At 46.8% G+C, this 19404-nt stretch overlaps 1 protein-coding gene across 6 annotated transcripts in view; it reads left to right on the plus strand.

The window, feature by feature from the left end:
• The first annotated feature begins 4065 nt into the window (after positions 1-4065).
• LMCD1 (LIM and cysteine rich domains 1) overlaps positions 4066-19404 on the plus strand; it is a 58394-nt gene continuing 43055 nt past the window's right edge. For 3 of the 6 annotated variants that reach the window (XM_089919579.1, XM_089919580.1, XM_022564640.3), the window contains exon 1: positions 4075-4435. Coding sequence is in view for 3 of the 6 variants with exons in the window: in XM_022564640.3 (XP_022420348.1) it covers positions 4394-4435 (42 nt within the window). In the remaining 3 variants the exon portion in view is untranslated. Of the gene's footprint in view, positions 4436-19404 lie in introns of all 6 variants that reach the window. The other 3 variants (XM_089919583.1, XM_089919582.1, XM_030759404.2) reach the window with 3 other exon arrangements.

The raw sequence follows: 19404 nt of genomic DNA on the forward strand, positions 1-19404 counted from the left end.
CAGAAAAAAATTTAAATTCCTTGGGACTTCGCTGCTGGTGCAGTGGTTAAGAATCCACCTGCCAACACAGGGAACTCAGGTTCAAGCCCTGGTCCAGGAGGATCTCACATGCCACGGAGCAACTAAGCCCGTGCGCCTCAACTACTGAGCCTGCACTCTAGAGCCTGCAAGCCACAACTACTGAGCCCTCGTGCCACAACTACTGAAGCCCTCGCGCCTAGAGCCCGTGCTCCACAACAAGAGAAGCCACCGCAATGAGAAGCCCGTGCACCACAACGAAGAGTAGCCCCCGCTCGCTGCAACTAGAGGAAGCCCGCATGCAGCAACGAAGACCCAGTGCAGCCAAAAATGAATAAATAAAATTAATTTTTTTTAAAATTTAAAACTCCTTATCAGCATCCAAGGTGATCCAGTTCCCACAAGGTCTCCTCACAAATTCTCCTTGTCCCTCATTACTCTCCAACTGTAATGACCCTATGATCCCTCAGACACATCAAGCCCATGCCCACCTTAGGGTCCTAGCACTCATGACTCCATCCTTCTGGAATGTTCTTTCTGTGGCAACTCTGCTCATCGCCATGTTGACTCGAACTCCCTCTTTAGGTTTCATCTCACACATCACCTCCTCAGTCAGGCCTTCCTGGACCACCTGATCTCAAGGGACCACACATCCAGTGACTCACTCCTCCATTTATTTCCTCTGAGGCCCTCATTGCCATTCTTAGTTCCCTCATCTAATGATCTGTTCACCTGTTCCATGCCGGTCTCCCCCAACCGGAATAGAAGCTGTATGAGGGCAGGAACCTTTCCGGTCTTATTCAGTCTATGTCATATCTACAGCTCAGGGCCTCACCCATTAGATTTCTCAGCTCAATGTTTGTTGAATGCATGAATGAACAGTGAAAAGAGCATGAAACTCAGAGTCAAAAAGTCCCACTTAGGACAAACCCAATGACAAGGATAACGACACCATCACCTTGCTCTGAATGCTGAGTCTTGTCCTGTAATCAATCCTTGAAAGTCACTATAGGAGGCAGCGTGATAACTCAGAGGACACAGTCTGGAGCTAAAAGACCTGAGTTTGAATTTCACCTCTGCCACCTGCTGGAGTATGACCTTGGATGGAGCCCGTGACTGTCCCAAATCTCCATTTTCTCCCAGAGATATAATTAGAATTATTATGGAATAATTAGAATTATCCCACCGTTGTCTTGAAGGTCAAGTAAGATAAGAGTTTTGTGAATCAAAAAGCCCCAGTGAAATTTACCAGACCAAGACATTCTTGAAGCGGAAGGATTCTTTTATTTACCTGGGTGTCCCCAGCACTTAAAACAGGGCTTGGCTTAAGGCAGGTGCCCCCAAAACTACTTGATGGATGAATGAAGCTTCTGATAAGCCCCAGCACCACCAAGCAATGAACCTTGGGGAAATCAGATCTCTTTGCTGTTCCAATCTGGAAAAGATACCCCATTTTCTCCCAAAGAGAAGCAAAAGGACCCCAGAGATGGAGTGAGGCTGAGATATAATGGGCCCTATTGCCTCCATTTTCCAGAACAGTCCGGACTATAAGACTCTGTCCAGGTGTCCAGTCAAAACTCTGACTATAGGTCCCCTGGAACATTTGGCTTGAGAGTAGGATTTAAAGAGTCAGAGTCAGCATCTTCAACTGAGAACAGACTAAGCACTACAGGAAGCAGGGAGCAGCTTTCTGCCTGCGACAGGTTCTTTTCCAGAAAGGAGAGACAAGGCCATCCAAGCAGTAGCTTCGTTTTCTTTTCTTTTTTTAATTAATTAATTTATCTTTGGCTGTGTTGGGTCTTCGTTGCTGCGTGCAGGCTTTCTCTAGTTGTGGCGAGCAGGGGCCACTCTTCGCTGCGGTGTACATGCCTCTCACTGCGGTGGCCTCTCTTGTGGAGCACGGGCTCTAGGCGCGCGGGCTTCAGTGTTGTGGCTCGCGGGCTGCAGAGCACAGGCTCAGCAGTTGTGACACAAGGGTTCAGGTGCTCCGTGGCACGTGGGATCTTCCCGGACCAGGGCTTGGACCCGTGTCCCCTGCATTGGCAGGCGGATTCATAACCACTGCGCCACCAGGGAGGCCCCCAAGCAGTAGCTTCTGATACTCATATTCTGAGAAAGAGCCACAATACCTGCTTCCTTAATTGAAACTGTAGCCAAGGGTAAAAATAAGAAGAGGGGAAGACTGTCTTTTTTGGAGCTAAACAGTGTTACAGTTCATAAAAGTCAAATTATTCCATGGAACAATAATTTCTCAAAATGGGGCAGGGAGGGTGGCTGGGAAGAGAGTGGGAAATGACTTCACTGGGTAGGCTTCTGCCTAGTTTGCAAGGGATAAAGCCTGCCTTTGTTATTCTCCTGGCTTCTGTTCCCACAGCTCTGAAGTCTAAAGGCTTCTGGCAGGACATCCCAGTTCAACACCATTGTTTCTAGGATTTGCTACTGAAAGCGCTATTCACGTGGAAACCTCTCCCAGTCCAGGCTTCCGTCCGTCAGTCACGGTTAATTTACACCCTGGTTTAATCATGCAGCCCACCTAGGAAATTTGGACAAACCAGACTAGGGGTGGCACTGAGCCATCTCTCCCAGTCCCACCTTGCCAGCTCACTGCTGGTTCAAAGCCAGAACGCAACCTCCATTCATTCCCCAGATGTGTTCTGAGCATCAATCATGGGCTAGGTGTCGGGGCTACAGGTGGGAGCAAGCGAGACAAACACTAATCAGAGCGGAAATCCATGAAAGGAGAAAAAGATCATCCCGCGTCTCGGAAAAAAGGAGTCACAGATAGAAAGCCCTTTCCAGGAATGTGAAAAAAGAACCACAACTTGGGATCACGGGTCAAGATTCGGGATTGCTGAGGATGATGTGTTAAGAACCAAACTGGAGGAGGCTTTAAGAAGGAAAGCATCTCCAATAAGAGAAAAAGCCCTAGAAAGTGACCTGCAGCTTCCCTGTCCCCTCACATCAGTCCCACATGACGTACTTTGAAACCACCCTGCATTCTTGCAGCCGGGTTTTATTTTAGCCCACTTGAGCCCTGGTTTCCAGCAGGGGGGCACTGCCAATGTGGGTTACAGGACGAAAACCTCACGACAGAGTACTCTCTTGCCTGGGAAAAAGGTGAAAAAGGGCTGTGTTTAATCCTCCATCTAGGCTGGGAAAATGGCTCTGGGAACCCAGGTCTGTGGAACTGGCTTAATAGCTGTGGATTATAGGCAGACAGCATGACACAGTGAGACCTGGCCGATTTTGTCTTCTAGGACTTGTGATGTTAGATGTTGCAAGAGACTTCCTCCCAAGGATGTGAGAAATCCACAGATGGAATCTTGCTTGTCCACACCCGCATGACTCAATTAATCTGAAAAAATATGAATTTCCTAGTTTATGGCTATTGTTATCCTGTGTTCCTTCTCCCCAGATGAGCTCTCAGGCTCCCTCTCTGAGGTTAAAGCCTTGCTGAAGAGTTCGCCTTTGTCCCAGTGACCCTCTCTGATCCTATTCCCTCATCTGTTAAATGGGAGTGGCGATCGTCATCATTATCGTGGTAGCAATAGCAATACCTGAGATGATTACTAGACAACAATGAGAAAATGTGACTACAGGAGTGAAGATGTACACGCTGCCACTTATAAAATCAGGACAGTGTTCTCTTCCTCCCTGAACGGGGAGGACTGACACGACAGCAAGTTATAAAAGGCAGAATAATACTTTACAAACGTTAAGTTTAAAACACACCCACTGCAATCTCACCTCCTCTCCGATGATTGGGAAACTTGCCCAGGTTTGGGAAAAGCTAGCCAGCTTAGTCAAAGCTGCTGCATACCACCTGCCCACCCCTCTACCACAAGGCAGAAAGGGTGGGCAGGGGAACACAGCTCAGCATTTATTTTTGGACCCAGCTCACTAAAAATACCCGAGCCTTCCTGTTTGATCACTCTCCCTTTTGACCTGAATGGATCGCGGGGCCGGCGGCCCGCCCCACCCTCTGCCCATTGTCCTTTAAAGGAGAAGGGCGTGGGGACGGATTCCTGCCGCTCAGGGACAGATGTGCGCCGCCCGGGCAGGCAGGGGCCGCGGCCCCACTGACGTAAGGGCAGCGCTCACTCAGCTGCAGCCTCCCGGCCGGGCCCAGACCAACCGAAGGGAGGGGGGAGCCGCGCGCTGGGATTGGCTGGCCAAGCGCGAGCGCCCGCGCCGATTGGCTGGCGAGGTTTTAGAGGGAGTCCCGCTCTCCAATTAAAGGGCCCCGCCGCGCCGGGCTGCGAGCAGAGCTCGCCCTGGGCCAGCGATCCTGGCCATTCAGCCACCACTGTCCCCGCTGCGCGCCCTCGCGCCTCTGCCTGAGAAGCCAGGCGCTGTTTGTCCACCCCAGAAGAGGATGGCAAAGGTGGCCATGGACCTCAACCCAGGAGTTCAGAAGGTGAGCTGCGATCTGTCTGTACTTACCCAGATTCTTTCTTTCCCCGTTTCCCTCTCCTCTGTGTTTGAGGCGGCTTACCTAGAAGTAAGGAGAAGGAAATTCATTAAATTCCGAGACTTAACAGAAAATAGAAAAGCTGGGAATACATGTTTGAGCTAACAGGCACACCCCCCCAAATTTTACTCTTAAAGGCCGTCGTGTAAAGTTTTTGCCAAGGATCTTAGTTCTCTGATGATGCTAATTAAAATTTAAATAAGGTAAAACTTTTTCTGAAATGGTAATTCTCTGGTCTGTAGTGGGGGGGAAAGACCCTTCCTTCCCCCTCCTGTGATTGAGGTGAAGGTTTGGGGAGGGGGTTATATATACTCACAAGGAATCTCCCTTTTTGCTGTCATCCTAGCGTTTTGTGTTTTTCAGACACACACACACACACACACACACACACACACAGAAACCAGTTTCTTTAGTTGGTGATATTGGCAGTGGCAGCAATTCCAGCACACGGGAACTAATTTCTGTCCCCAGGGTCTGCACGTTTCCCTTTCAAGAAGGGCTGGCCGGGAGCCCAGAAGGTCACGGGTGAATTACTGCCTGAGGGGCCTGCGGCTGTGCCCTAGCTCCAACCACCGCCAGTTACATACCTGCAGGCAGTTGGGAGGGGGCACAGGCCGGAGGCTTAGAGGACCTGTGAGCTGGAAGGAAGCCGAGAGACAGCCTAGACCAGTGGAGAAACTGAGGCCCAGCGTCACAGAGAGTTGCTCCCAGCAGGCAGCAGAGCCTAAGGAAAACCTTTGGCATCGAAACCCCAGCCCTGCCACCTTTTAGCTGCATCACAATGACCGAGTCCCTTTTCTAAGCCTCAGTTCCCTTGTTTCCCATGGGGGGATGATAGGTCCCACCTCCCTCACAGAAGCAGTAACAGTGATGGTACCCTGTAGGGTCATCTCCCAAAGAGAACTTGGTCTTACAGGGCAAATTCCTCTTTAGACATTTGCCATTACCAGAGGCGTGGGGGGAGGGGGATGGAGGGGGGGTGCAGGAGTAGAATGAGAAGGGGGAAAAAAAAAAAAAACCTATGTCAGAATCAAGATGCAAGCCAACCACTTAGAGGTGCAGGATTCACGCATCTGATTTACAGCTACGCCACTGCATGGCTGGCCTGCCCCAGACTCGCATACAGAGCAGTGCATCAGACCCTTCTGAATGTGTACACCAGGGCAGACTTCATCAGGGCATCTCTCTGGAATGTACCTGCCCCCATTGCATTTGCCAGACTATGTGCAGAATCCAGTCATTTCTCCTCCTTTGGAATTCTCACCGCATGTTAGACCTTGGTAAGGTACCCGCTAATTTCTACCACCAGTGAGTCAGGCACACACTGCTCTCACTTCTCTACCCACCTTTGTAAACTCCTGGAGGACAAACCTTTCTCGCTCATCTCTGTCCTGATGCAGCACGCCACGCACAGCAGGACTCAATCAACTACAAGTGAACGGGCTAAGACCATGGTGTTCTCGGACAGTACAATTCGTGCGTTACTGTTTTCTAACTTGTGGCGGCAACCGGGATATTTGTGTGTCTGAACTCCCTCCCCAAATTCAGCCAAGGTAAAAGAGTTCAGAGCTAAAGGGGCAGCGTCTCACTGTCCACTGGAAAATCAGATGGTTCGCGGTGGTTTTACTACAAGCTAGTGGACGGTTAGTGGGTGAAGGGAAACAGGATACACGGAACACCCCTCCTCAGCACAAGCCCCGGCCACCACTCGGAGGAAGGCTTGCTTTTACTTTCCTTTGCATGGGAGCGTGTGATTATCCGGATTAGAGGTGGAACACAGTCTCCGACCTGTCACCCTCTAGTGCCAACTTCCTTGGCCTGCAAAGCGTTTATTTTCCGTTTAGATCCAATTACAGGCTTAGCGGAAGAATGTGGTGGGTAGAGATGAAAGGGTGGGTATTTTTTACCCTTTGGGACTGTGACAGAGGAGGATGACCACTTGGTTGATTAACCCATGTCATCAACTCAGAAAGTCAAGAAAAGGGAAGGGAATGGGGGGAAAGCTCCGCTTGCTTTTGTATAAGCTTGTACTTCCTGAGCTGTACAGCGGTGATTAAACACTGGGTCACGTCAACAGCATGCTGTACAACTTTTATTGCATAATTTGCTTTCAAAATCTGCAACAGTGGGGGGTTTGCTAACATTTGGCTTCAGGAGGCATAATCACACTTAGGCATTCCGAAACAATTTCATAGCCCCTGAGAGCTTCAAGGGACCTATTTACAAAATGAGAAATGACTTCAAATGGGCTACAAGCTGACTCCACTGCCCTGCCCCCAAAGGGATGGGTGCTGCAGGGAATCCCTAGCAGCTGGAAAGTCAGAAAAAAAATCTTCAAGAGACAGAACATAAAATCCCAAACCTGGAGTAGGCTTTGAGACCATCTATCCAATTCCGGGCAGACAGGGGGACTGGCCGCGGGTCACATCCATAGTTCGTGGCAGGGCGTAGAAATAGTTCCCTACGCCCTCTCATCTGTGCTGAGTCGAATGCTCCCGTTGGCGGCTCTTGAGTCATGATTTGTTTTTCAACTGGGAAAGAGGTTTCCTAGCATGGAGAGTTTCCCTGAGAATCAGAAACTAGCCACCATGCCCTGGTAACAAAAAGCCTGGAAGGCCAAATGCCATTTCTCTTGGTGGAATCAACCACCACTGTGGATGTGTTCTTCTCTTGTTTATTAAGCGGTTAGTATTCTTGTAACCAGATCTGGGTTCAAATCCCAGCTCCACCACTTACTAGCTGTGTGCTCTTGGGTAAGCTTCTGAGTCTGCGTCCTCATCTGAAAATGGGGAGACACTAAAAGCATCTCCCTCCCAAGGGGTCCGTGATCATGAAATGAGCTGATGTGTACAAAGGGCTCAGCACATGAGCGCAAATAGATTTAGCCATTGTTATTGTCAGTGGTGGTTGTGTATTTCAGTGGGTGTGTGATTGCTGAAAGGAGTCTTTTGGGGAATGAAGGACGTGCTCTTTTTTCTTCAGCTGACTGGCCCATCTGAGGAGTAACTAATTTTCATTCGGCTGAGCGAAAGCCAGCTGCTCAGCCTTGATAACCTACAGCAATGACCAATGACCTTGTCTTCATTCTAGCCCAACAGATACAAAATCTGCTTACACAACAGAGATCATCAGTCACTGAGCATTTCACTCTGGAGTGCTGGAATGGTAGGCCTGGAAGCAGACACAGAGCTCTTTTCACTTTATAGATTAGGAAACTGAGACCCAGACAGGTCAAGCCCCTTCTCTGAGATTGCTAAGAAGGTGGGCCAGGGCCCATTAGGCTCTGTAAGAATACAGACCCCTTGGCTGCCAAAGAGCCATTTGCAGGAGTTTGGAAAGGACTAGAACAAAAAGATCAGAGAGCATGTTCACTGCTGACTGTGAGTGGACCGGCTCCGGAGGGTTCTATTTCTCACCCCTCAGCACCATGTCAGAGGAGCATGAAAGAATGGTTCGTCCTAGTGCATTGCCAGGTTCAGCTGGGCGTCCCCCTCCACGCTTCTCCACATCACGTCCCTCCTGGCTTTCCTGTCCTCCAGCTCTGCCCTCCCCTCCATAATTCAGCCCTTCCTGCTTTCACCTCCAGTTCCTGCCGCGTGCAAAACTGCTGGCACACTGCCTGGGCAAGCCGATCCAACATCAACACGGCTCCTCGAGAATTGTCCTTGGCTTCCTCCATCTTAGAAATATATTAAGCTGTCACTTAAAGACTTTAATAGCCAAGCCATTGGATACATGCCCATAGGTGTATAAGCAACTTGGCCCAAAGAGAGCCATATAAAAAAAAAAAAAAAAAAAAGAAAGAGAAAGAAAGAAAGAGAGAGAGAGAAAGAATGAGAGAGAGAAAGAAAGAGAGAGAGAGAGAGAGAGAGAGAAAGAAGGAAAGAAAGAAGGAAGGAAAGAAAGAAAGAAAGAAAGAAAGAAAGAAAGAAAGAAAGAAAGAAAGAAAGAAATTATCCAAGTCCTTCTTAAAGATCTCCCCAAACAGATGCTGAAGCCACTGCTTGTAAGTTGCAGATACTTGTCATGTTGTGCAGACACGTCCGAATATACGGGGTTGCAGTTGACAGTTGACTTTCACCAATGCATCCACCCCCTGAGATGGTGGAAGGCAGGGAAAGGTACCTCGCAGATCATCTCTTGGCTTTATTCTAAGCCATCTCAGCTCCAAGGCCTTCTCCCGGCCCAGGGCTTACCAACAGTTCTACAGGCAGGACAGGGGAAAAATGACTTTGGTATTCCCCTCTGGATCCCGTGGTATCCCTTACGGATCTTCCCGTAGTTTGATCTTCTCTCCATGTTAACTGACTAAAGGTGACGAGGGAGAAAAAGAATGGGCTAGATTCAGCAAAGGCCTGGGGACCAAGAAGGAGGGACAGGTGCACAGACTCACATGTGCATCTTCCTTTCCCACCTCCGCTCCTGCTACTTACGGTGAGGGTAAGTCAGGAGCAGAGAACTCAGGGAATAGTTCCTCCTGTAACCACCCCCCCCACTAGGGTCAACTGGGCTCCACAAGAGGTATTCCATTTGACTGCGGCAAGGAGAATCTTTCCTTCCAACTTGCACATTCAAAATAGTGTCTGTATAATAAAGTGGAAATCTGTCCTGATAAGCACAGACCCTGGGAGTTCTTATCTCCCCAGTGTTCATCCGACACCATTTAAATATGTATCATAAGAAAAGTTTCCTGGCTGGGGCGGGGGTCGAGTCATTATAGTAACCGCAAGCACTTACCGGTGACTTTGGATAGGTCATTTTCCCTAGGAAGTGGCCGACCTTGAATGAGAACTGGACTTCGTTCCCCCTGCAGTCCACTGGCCTCTCCTGGATACCACAGTGTCTCCCAAATAGCACATGATTATGGGAAAACAGGACTAAAACTCAGTTCCACTGAAAGCAGAATTGGGGAACAGCTTTTCGGGACCTCCAGAAAGAAGAGACAGCTGCTGCTCTCTAAGTGGCTTTGTTTGGAAGTATCCCCCTCTTCCCTTTCATTTGATAGGAAGAGGATTTGGCTGGCAGCTGCCATGACTCCACCAGATACAGGGCCACCAGCTACTTGTACAGGAGACCCTCAAGATCGAACCATTTCCTTAACGCAACATTGGGGCTATCCTGAACCCATTCTGGGAGCTGAGCACATATCCATGGCACAGATCAGCAGATGCTCCAGAAATGCTGTCTAGATAGCTTTTCTAGAAAGAGTGAAACAAGGAGTCAGGTCTCCTATGTGGGCCAAGACTCTCTTAGTGGCAGAAACTTGTACTTCGTATCAAGCCTAAATATTTGATGTGGAAATCCAGTTGCTCACTGTCTGCTCTTTTATATGAGAAGTGTTTACATGTTTTCTCAGAAAGGATGTGCTGGTCTTACTTTCATCATCCATTTGGGCTCTTGTCCCCTAAGGATCTGCAGGAAGACTCATCTGTCCTCTGTTAGGATGGACAAGTTTGGGGAAAGGCACAAGAAAGGAAGGAAAGATGTCTTTTGAGTACACTCAGGATGCTTGATGTCTTCTCGCATCCTATCTCTCTTCGCCTTTAGGACCACTGTGCAAAAATATTAATATCCTTTTTACACATGAGTGAATGAACGCTAAGAGTTCAAATGACTTGCCTAAGATCACATGATGACAAGTTAAGAACTCATACCCGGTCTTCTCTGATTCCAAAACTGAAGCTCTTTCCACTACAGGAGGAAACCAGAGGCTTTCATCAGAAGCAGAAATCTGGTGAAGGACTAGGATTATTACTACAGGCTTCACACAGAGATCAAGGTCTTCCTACACACTGATAGTGTGATTCAGGAATGGCCCAGCATTTGCCAAAGGTTACCAGGCATCTGTGCCTCTCTGCTATTTCTCGGCCACGACCAGGTGTATACCATCACCCACGCCAAGTCAAAGCTATTTCCCAGGTAGAGAAGAAGGACTTTCTAGATTTCTCCCTTCCTGGGTTTCTAGAAGTCTGATAGAGCTGTCTAGAGAGAAAGCTGGTAGAGAGACAATCTAAAGAATCATACAATATTATCCAGAAATTACTGAAGAAGCAATGATACTTGACAAAAAAAAATCCTAGAGATCCAAGTTCCAGAGCTTCCAGGAAATTCTATCCTGGGGATAAGCTTGGCCTCTGGAATGTGTATCTCTGCGTGCCTGGTCAGCCTGACTCACGGTCTACCCAATAACACGGGAATCAGGACCAAGCAAAACAGCCCAAGCCCCCACCAGGACATGCTTTAAAAGGAAATAAGATTGCCGAGGGAGAAGAAACCAAAGGCTGTATTTGGCAAGTCACTCTTTTGAAGGACAAAGTTAGTGCCACGGTCCAGCCCATGGCGGCTGTTTCAAATCCACATGATATGTGTATGGACTGATTTTTTTTTCCTCCTCCTATTTTAAAACATGGGGTCCTTAAAATTAATCTTTGGAGAAAATGTGAAGGAATCATTATATAAAAGAGCTGAGACAGATCTAGTGATCTGCTTGGTCAATCCCTTCATGTGGCAGATGGGACATGGGGGGAAAATGTCACATCCAAAATTTACATGTGACACAGCAGAGATGCACTGACTCACAGCATCTTTTAAGAATGAAGGAGAAAAGGGTATCTTCTCTCTTCCGTCACTTCCATGGCCATGGTACCCTGATTTCGTGTCCCCCTCATACCTTCAAAGCTCAGAAGGTCAGGTGAACATTTTGGCTGTGAACGTAGCTTTGGCCACATGGTTCAGAGGCCATTTGGAGAAGTGGCTAAACATGCAGCCTTTGCAAGCATGGAGATCTAGATGTGACACGTAGTTCTGACATTTCCTAGGTCTGCAACCAAGTTGCTTGTCCTCTCTGGACCTCTAGTTCCTCATGTGAGAAAGAGAATTAATAACAGTGCTATATTTAAGCAGGAGTCTAATGAGATAAAGCAGGTAGAGTGCCTGGATGCGTAGTACGTTCTGAAAATAATACTGCCTCCTGCTATTGGTATGCCCTCTCATCAGCCCAGTGCAGAAATCCCATAGGTAGTTAAGTGCTAGAACGTGGGAGACCAAGTTCAGCTTACTGACGTCACAGGTGGCTTCTAAGGTATCAGACTGCAGGACCTTCTCTTTGTAGCTACACTTAGACCTTGGCCATAAATAGACTCTGGTCACGTCATCTGCAAGGATCATGACAATGGCAACAATTTGCCTTGGGTGTGTGGTTGCCACACTTGCAAACAGCAGCCCTCCCCTTTGCTGAGGCCACTCGTTGGCCCCAGCTGGGTGATCTGACCCAGGCACTTACCCTCGCCAAGGCCTCGGATGTCTTGCTTATAAGACAGGGTAACGGTCACCCATGTCTTCATTTAACAGATATTTATTTCGTACCTATTATGTGCTGAGCACTCAGTACAGGGCAATGAATAAGAAAGTTTTGGTTCCTGCCATGTTAACTTGAGTCCACTGCAATGTGTTTTACATTACGGTAAGAGAAGAACCAAATAATGGCAGTGTTCTTTCACTCTGTGTGTTCCTTGACCTCCCCCATCTCACACACACACACACACACACACACACCCCTCTTCCTCCTCTTTTGCTGTCTACCCTCAGATTTCAGCACTGCACACATCTGAGCCACTCCCAACCTCAGTCATCTCTACAGTGTAACAGTGAAATAAGTATGACAATTCTGCCCCCAGCTGTTGCATTTTAAACAGAGCACTGAGTGAAGAGAAGTCTGAGGCAAGGGGGCTACTGGCAGCTCTCACGTACCACCGGTAAGCAGCGGCCCCGTCAGCCCCCTCGCCACTGGCGGTAGACCGGTTGTCTGTGCTCAGCCCATGTTCTCAGGCAGCTCAACACCCCAGGCTCTCTCCTTCCTGGTGCTGGTGTCAGAGGCACCAAAGGGCAGGAGCATGGGGTGAGAGCTCTGAGCTGACTAATGCCCCATAAGAAACCTGCCTTAAGCAGGTAGCGTCTATTAGGGCTATATGACTAAGAGGCATTTCCACGTACTGATTCACGAGGCTGCCCACCAAGGGACTGACCTGGCTAATCCTCTGACTGGAAGAGGTGGAGGGAACGTGGAGCCCAGCCCTGCCCTCATCCTGGAAGAGAGCCACCCACCTGCCAAGGCACACCTGTGCTCCCCACCCCAGCTTTGGCCCTGTGGCCACCAGTGTCCTTGTTAAGGGGGCTGGCTCTGATGGGGGGAGGGGTCAGCATTTGAGGCTTATTTTAGAGGAAGCCTGGGAGGGAGATTTTGTTTTTAATCTTGTTAGTAGATAGAGGAGAGGTTTTTAGCCGGGGATCCGTGGATAGAATTGAGGGACGTAAATTAAGAAAACTGTTGCATCCTTATATACCCAACCTCTAACTGAAATGTAGCGTTTCCTTCCATTATAAATGAAGACAAAAGCCCTGGCAGTTCAGCATCCCCTATGCCTTTTTTTGTTTTGTTTTTGTATATGACATTTAAGTGAGAAAATGATAACTGGAAATAGACCCCGTTCCCTTCATACCGATGGATATCTGATGTTTTCATAATCCTATTACAGCCAAGAGAAATGCCGGGCATACCGCTCATGCTTGTCCTTATTCTGAAATAACAGTAATTAAATCCACGGCTGGTCTTGTTAATTAATTTAAGAAAGGCCCGTATGTTACTAAATTACAGATTTGTTTTTATATATTGGTATTATTTCAGTAATATTCATTTCCTTTGTAATCCTACATATTTTAATTTGTGCATTTAAAACATGGTTCTGAGAAGGGACACTTCCATATCAGACAAAGGGGCTCAAATAGATTAAGACTTCTGTCGACATAAAGCTTTAACAGTATTCTACACACATGCGTGTGCAAATATACACACGTATGCATATATAAACACACATGTACACACACAATCATAGTGGATTGAGATCTGAGGTCCTTAGAATGGACAAACTGGGTTCAAATCCCAGCTCTGCCACGTGTTTCCTATTTGGATAAATCACATTACCTCTAAGCCTCAGTTTCTTCATCTATAAAGTGGGCCTAAAAATTGTCGTCACAACAATAATCTATTAAGTTCTTAACACAGTATTTGACAACTTATGAATGTGGGTTACACAAGAATTATCATCACTATTGAAACAGCCAATAAGAGTGAAATGGTAAAGAGAATGAAAACATTATTTTGATGACACTTATTACCCACCTCTGATTTGGCTGACTTTAAGAATTTATTCTGCGCAAACACGTATTCTATGTAATTATTATAAGCCAGGGACTGAGCTGGGAAGCAGAGAAGTGAAAAGGAAAGAAATCCCAGAGGCTGATGGTTTGAGAGACAGAACAGCCAGTCTGGCCATCAGAGAACCAAAGCAGTGCCAAAGGCCTTGATCAGAGGTACAATCGAGGGAGTGAGGGAGATCAGAAGAGGAAGTACTTAACCTCACCTGGGGAGGTCAGGGAAAGCTTACCGAGGGCACGGCATCTGAGCTGCGTGTTGAAAGACAAGGATGAATGAGTAATGGGATCGGGTCACAGGACAGTTTTATGCGTTCCAAGTCTGAGACGCATATTCTCCATCTGATCTGATTTCTAATTTGGGGAATATCACCCAGCTTGAACTATGGAGAAATACATTCCTACGTATCCATCCATCCATCAGGCATGTCTTGTAACTTTCTCGTATGAGAACTTGTTCCTCTCGCCTCTCAACCAAAACCCTTGGGGGTGATAGGATAGCAGAGCCGGCCAGCTGGCACGCTTGAGAGTCCTAAGCTCCGCAAAGGAGTTCCAGCAGGCTCACCCCCAGTCAGTTCGAATTTTTGCAGGAAGATGTAGATTTGTGTTGTGATCAAAGGAAAAAAAAGTTAACTGAGGATATGCAACATATATGGAAAGAAAGGAACACACAGAGACACAGACAGACACACACACACACACACACACACACACACACACACCCTCTGCAAAATTCAGCACGCGGTCCTTGTGAGCAGAATGTGAAAATACAATTCAGAGGACCGTAGGATGGTGTTTCCACCCCATGTTTTATTCACCTTCCAATTCTCAAGTCATTTAAATGGTAATTAGAGGAAAAGAAATCCTACAGAGGATTCCTTGATAAACTGCGAGGAGGAAAATCAGCCTTTCGAAATATGGAGACTTGAGTAACGAGATCCAGACTCTTGCATCAAAACAATTCCTTTTGCTCCGTTCTTCAGATTTCTGACTTGGTCTGAGACTGTGGGTCTCTTCTTGCCATGTTTTTGAGCAGGTGATGCCTCAAAATGAAAACCATATGGTTTGGATATCAAAACGCCACTGGGATGAGTGTTGTCAGTTGATTTTTTTCAGTTGCTTGTGGTACGTTAAACAGAGGGGGGATAAAATCCCAGATGATTCCCTGCCAGTTATCTGGAAAATGAAATTCTGGGGATCATCCCTGTGTTTGCAGGGATCTGACAAAGAGGTGAGGTTTGATGGAAAAGTTGTGTTTCCTCGAGTCTGTCCTCATTCACAGCCAACAGGCCCAAACAGCCTGTGGAGAAAACACCTTACACTAAGATTCACGCTAATTAGAACGGCTCTTGTCACCACCCTGTACCTTTCTTTGGACCCAGCCCAGGGCTGAGACCATCACAAAGGAAATCATCATATCCTTATTTGAATAATTGTTATACTGTATATTTCAGCAATTAGAATTAATTTTTAAGAGGCAGAACGGGCCTTACAGGTTCCCTGGGTCAACTTCCCTGTTAACAAAGAAGGAGAGAGATCCAGCAGGTTAGGTCATGTGCTCAAGGTCACAGAGGTAATTAGTAGAAGAGCTAGGATTAGAATTCAGGGTGTCTTAGCATCTTAGGTTCAGAAAGACTTAAAAACTATTTTGTCTGGGCTTCCCTGGTGGCACAGTGGTTGAGAATCCGCCTGCCGATGCAGGGGACGCGGGTTCGTGCCCCGGTCCGGGAAGATCCCACAGGCCGTGGAGTGGCTGGGCCCGTGAGCCATGGCCACTGAGCCTGCGCGTCCTGAGCCTGTGCTCCGCAACAGTAGAGGCCACAACAGTGAGAGGCCCGTGTACCGCAAAAAAACAACAAAAAAAACCAAAACTATTTTGTCCAAGTAGCCTATCCAAAACCTTAAATGGGAGATGAACCAGAGCGCCAGATGCTGTAAGAACCACTGGCAAGCACTGAAACTTCGTCAAGAGATCTGGTTTTTTGAACCCCTTTAATTATTAGACAGCTCTTTCTTATGTTGAGCTAAAATCTCTGTCTCTCTGCAACTTCCCACCACTCCCCATTGGTTCTCTCTGTTTTCTCAGTTCCTTAGTTCAAGGATGCAATGGCCACGTTTTGCTAACATTCTGGTTCTGGTTCACCGACCAAGTCCTACACATTGGTCAAGACTGAGGTCAGAGCATCTATTTCTTGGCTTACTTCCTACCTGCTGGGAGGCCTAGAATATGCTTTTAACTGAGTGACATGGCCCACAGACAGCCCCCACTTTTTGTTTTGGCATCAGTTTTGGGACGTGTGTCACCTCCTCCAGGTAGGTACTTCCATCCTCACCCAATAGGGAAGGCCACTTCTGTGCCACCAAACTATCCTGTTCCTTGGAAGAGAGTTTTTTTTTTTTAAGTGGAAAGACATGTCAAGTGAAAGGAAATAGGAAATTTTAAATCACTAAGGGAAGAACTCCAAACCCATATCATAAACACTCATGAAAAATCAGCACTGTTCCACATGCAAAGTACCTGATTGATCAAAAGTAAGGGTTGGGGGTGGGTAATAGGAAATCAGAGGCAGCTATGAAGGAAAAGAAGAAAACCTTGGTAAATAGGGTAATATCTTTCTGAAAAGCTTTTAAAGATGATTTGCAACGTTGTCGTAGCTTATTACTCTATGGAACGCTAGAACAGTAAGAAAATAGTCTAAGTTTTATATCCTTATGACTCTTGCATCTGGAGAGAATGCTTAGTAAATAAATACGAAAGCTGGTCATCAAAATTAACTCGATTTCATTAAAAGATACCACTAAGAACCGAAAGACAACCCAGAGAGAGAAAATATTCATAGTACATATATCTGACAAAGGATTGTAACCCAAAATAGATAAATAACCTCTATAAATCAATAGTTTTGAAAAAGCAATCCATTTTTCTTAATAGGTGAAGACTTCAATAGGCATGTCACAAAAAAAGATGTCTAAATGGCTAATAAGTGTAGGAAAAGGTGCTCAACCTCATGACTCATCAGAGAAACACAGATTAAAGGCACAATGAGATAGCATTATACACCCTACAGAATGATGAAATTAAACACTGACAAGAGCAAGTGTTGAGGGACTTCCCTGCTGGCGCAGTGGTTAAGAATCCACCTGCCAGTGCAGGGGACACGGGTTCCAGCCCTAGTCCAGGAAGATCCCACATGCCACGGAGCAACTAAACCCGTGCGCCACGACTACTGAGCCCGCATGCCACAACTACTGACGCATACACGCCTAGAGCCCATGCTCCTCAACAAGAGAAGCCACCGCAATGAGAAGCCCGTGCACCGCAATGAAGAGTAGCCCCCGCTCGCCACAACTAGAGAAGACCCGTGCACAGCAACAAAGACCCAACGCAGCCAAAGATAAATAAATAAAATAAATTTAAGAGCGAGTGTTATAAGGGCGTGGAGCAGCTGAACTCACATACATTGCCAGGGAGAATGTACATGACACACCCACTTTGGAAAACTGTTCGGTAACCTCTAATAAGATTGAACATACACCTGCCCTGTGACCCAGCAGGGTCTACATCCATGAGAAAGGAGCACAGATGTCTACCAAAAAACTTGGACAAGAGTAGTTGGAGAAGTTTTATTCATAATAGCCAAACTCCGGAAATAATTCAAACTTTCATCAACAGGAGAATGAATAAATAAATTATTTTACATCTACACAACAGAAAACTACTTAGTATTAAAAAACTACTAATATATGCATCAACATGGATAATCTTAAATAAGTTGGACAGAAGAACTCACACTCAAAAGACGACCTACTGTCTAATTCCATTTGTGTGAGATTCAAAAACAGGCCCAACCCATCTACAGTGACGGAAGTCAGAACAGTGGCTAAGAAGAGGTTGTTATTGACTAGAAAGGGGCATGAGGGAACTTTCTGGAGCACAGGAAGTGTTCTTTATCTGGATGGTGGTCCCAGGGGATATACATATAAAGTACTCAAGTGAATACGTGGGATTTCTGAATTTTTACTGCATGTAAATTTTACCTTGAAGCACTGTTAGAAAATAATCAAGACAATATCTGACAAATAACTGGAAAGGGCTGCATATTCAAGCAGAAGGATTTGGGCACAAAGAGGTTGAGGGCTGAGTTCTTGCTTCAGCCCCGGGGAGGTACCACTGTAACAGACAGCTTTGTTCCAGGGAGCTGCCACTAGGACTCTTTAGAATCTCTCCAGTGACTTTAGTCTGGCATTAAAGTTTCTGCGTGATGGGGCCCTGTTCAGCCTTATCCATCACTACAGCATTCTGTTTACCCAACCTGATCTGTCCATTTTTCCCTGAAAACACTTGTTCTTCCTCACTCGCATACTAAAAGGACTTCTTCTCCATGGGCCAAAGTCCCATCCATTCCCCAGTGCCCTTCCTCCATGAAGCCTGCAGTGCAGACAAAGTTCTCTCTCCTCTGAACTCCCAGCATGGATTTTGCTCTCCTACTGAATGGACGTTTAGTTTCCCAAATGGTCCTGGAACACATGTTATCACTGTCCCACCCGCCTAACTCCTGTCCCGTAACATCTTTTTTGTCCCTACATCCTCCATTAGTAAGCTCCTTGAGGGCAGGGATCGTGTCTTAATTCTCCTTTGTGTCACCTCGGAAAGGCTGGCATACAGTAAGGGCTCAGTAATATTATGGACAGAAAAGGAAATGGGATGGAATCAGGATACAGGAGAGAGAAGGAAAGGTATCAAAAGAAGTGAGAGCAGGTTGGTTCTCCTTCCTGACAGAGACAAGGAATCCTGAGAGGACAGAAAGGGGGAGAGAGAAGATGGGGTCGGAGGACACAGACAGACATGGAATAGAGTAGGTGAGACTATTAACCTCTTCCACAGACCCATACACGTTGCTTAATCTAAAACCTTCCTGAGGGGGATGGGGAAGGCACCGTTCCAAAGCAGACTCGGAACTTTTGAAGTCTGGTCCCAAGTTTTATTATCCTCCTTCAAACTCATCTATAAAAGGATGGACTTTAAGATGGCAGATGAGCCAAGCTTTCATTTGTTTCCTTCCTTCAGACAACAAACTGAAACCTTCATCTGAACCTTGAGGCCCCCTGTTTCTGGCTGGAAGTCTCTTGAGACCAAACTCCAGTGATTTCTCTGATCTGGGGAGGAAGTTGGCTGGGACCTCTAAGCAACGGCAGCCGCATCTCAGAAGGGTTGGCCCTCCTGAGAGATAAGATCCAGAGGGACGACTGAAAACTGGCTGAAATTTAGTCCAAACCACTCATAGCTCAGGCCGATATCTACTTTAAGTTTCTAGTCCTTAATGAATATTTATACCAAAATAGAGCCAGTGGAAAAGTTCCATCTGTGTGGATTTTAAGAGTTTTGCCTTCCATCAGCCACGTTAACAAACTCAGGAAAGTGGCAGAATCACTGCCAAGCACATGCTCTTTGAAGTGCAAGAAATTCTGAGAAGGGCCCTGGACCCATCATATTTCTTCTCATCCTGAAGGCTCAGAGTCGGCATTCCCTTCTTTAAAAATGCTTAATATCAACACCTCTCGGTACTTTACAGTTTTAGCCCAGCCTTTGACACTGTGCTGACCATGAACGCCTTTTGGAAAGAGTAGATAAGCCTATTCAGAGCTCCGCTGGGTGAAATTGCTTTGTTGGCTGCTATTTCTTCCCATCTTTTGAAAATCTGAAT

Source organism: Delphinapterus leucas, chromosome 10 (assembly GCF_059928025.1).
Source record: "Delphinapterus leucas isolate spDelLeu-1000000601 "Yukka" chromosome 10, BTC_Dleu_Yukka2, whole genome shotgun sequence".
NCBI classification, from domain to species: Eukaryota; Metazoa; Chordata; class Mammalia; order Artiodactyla; family Monodontidae; genus Delphinapterus; species Delphinapterus leucas.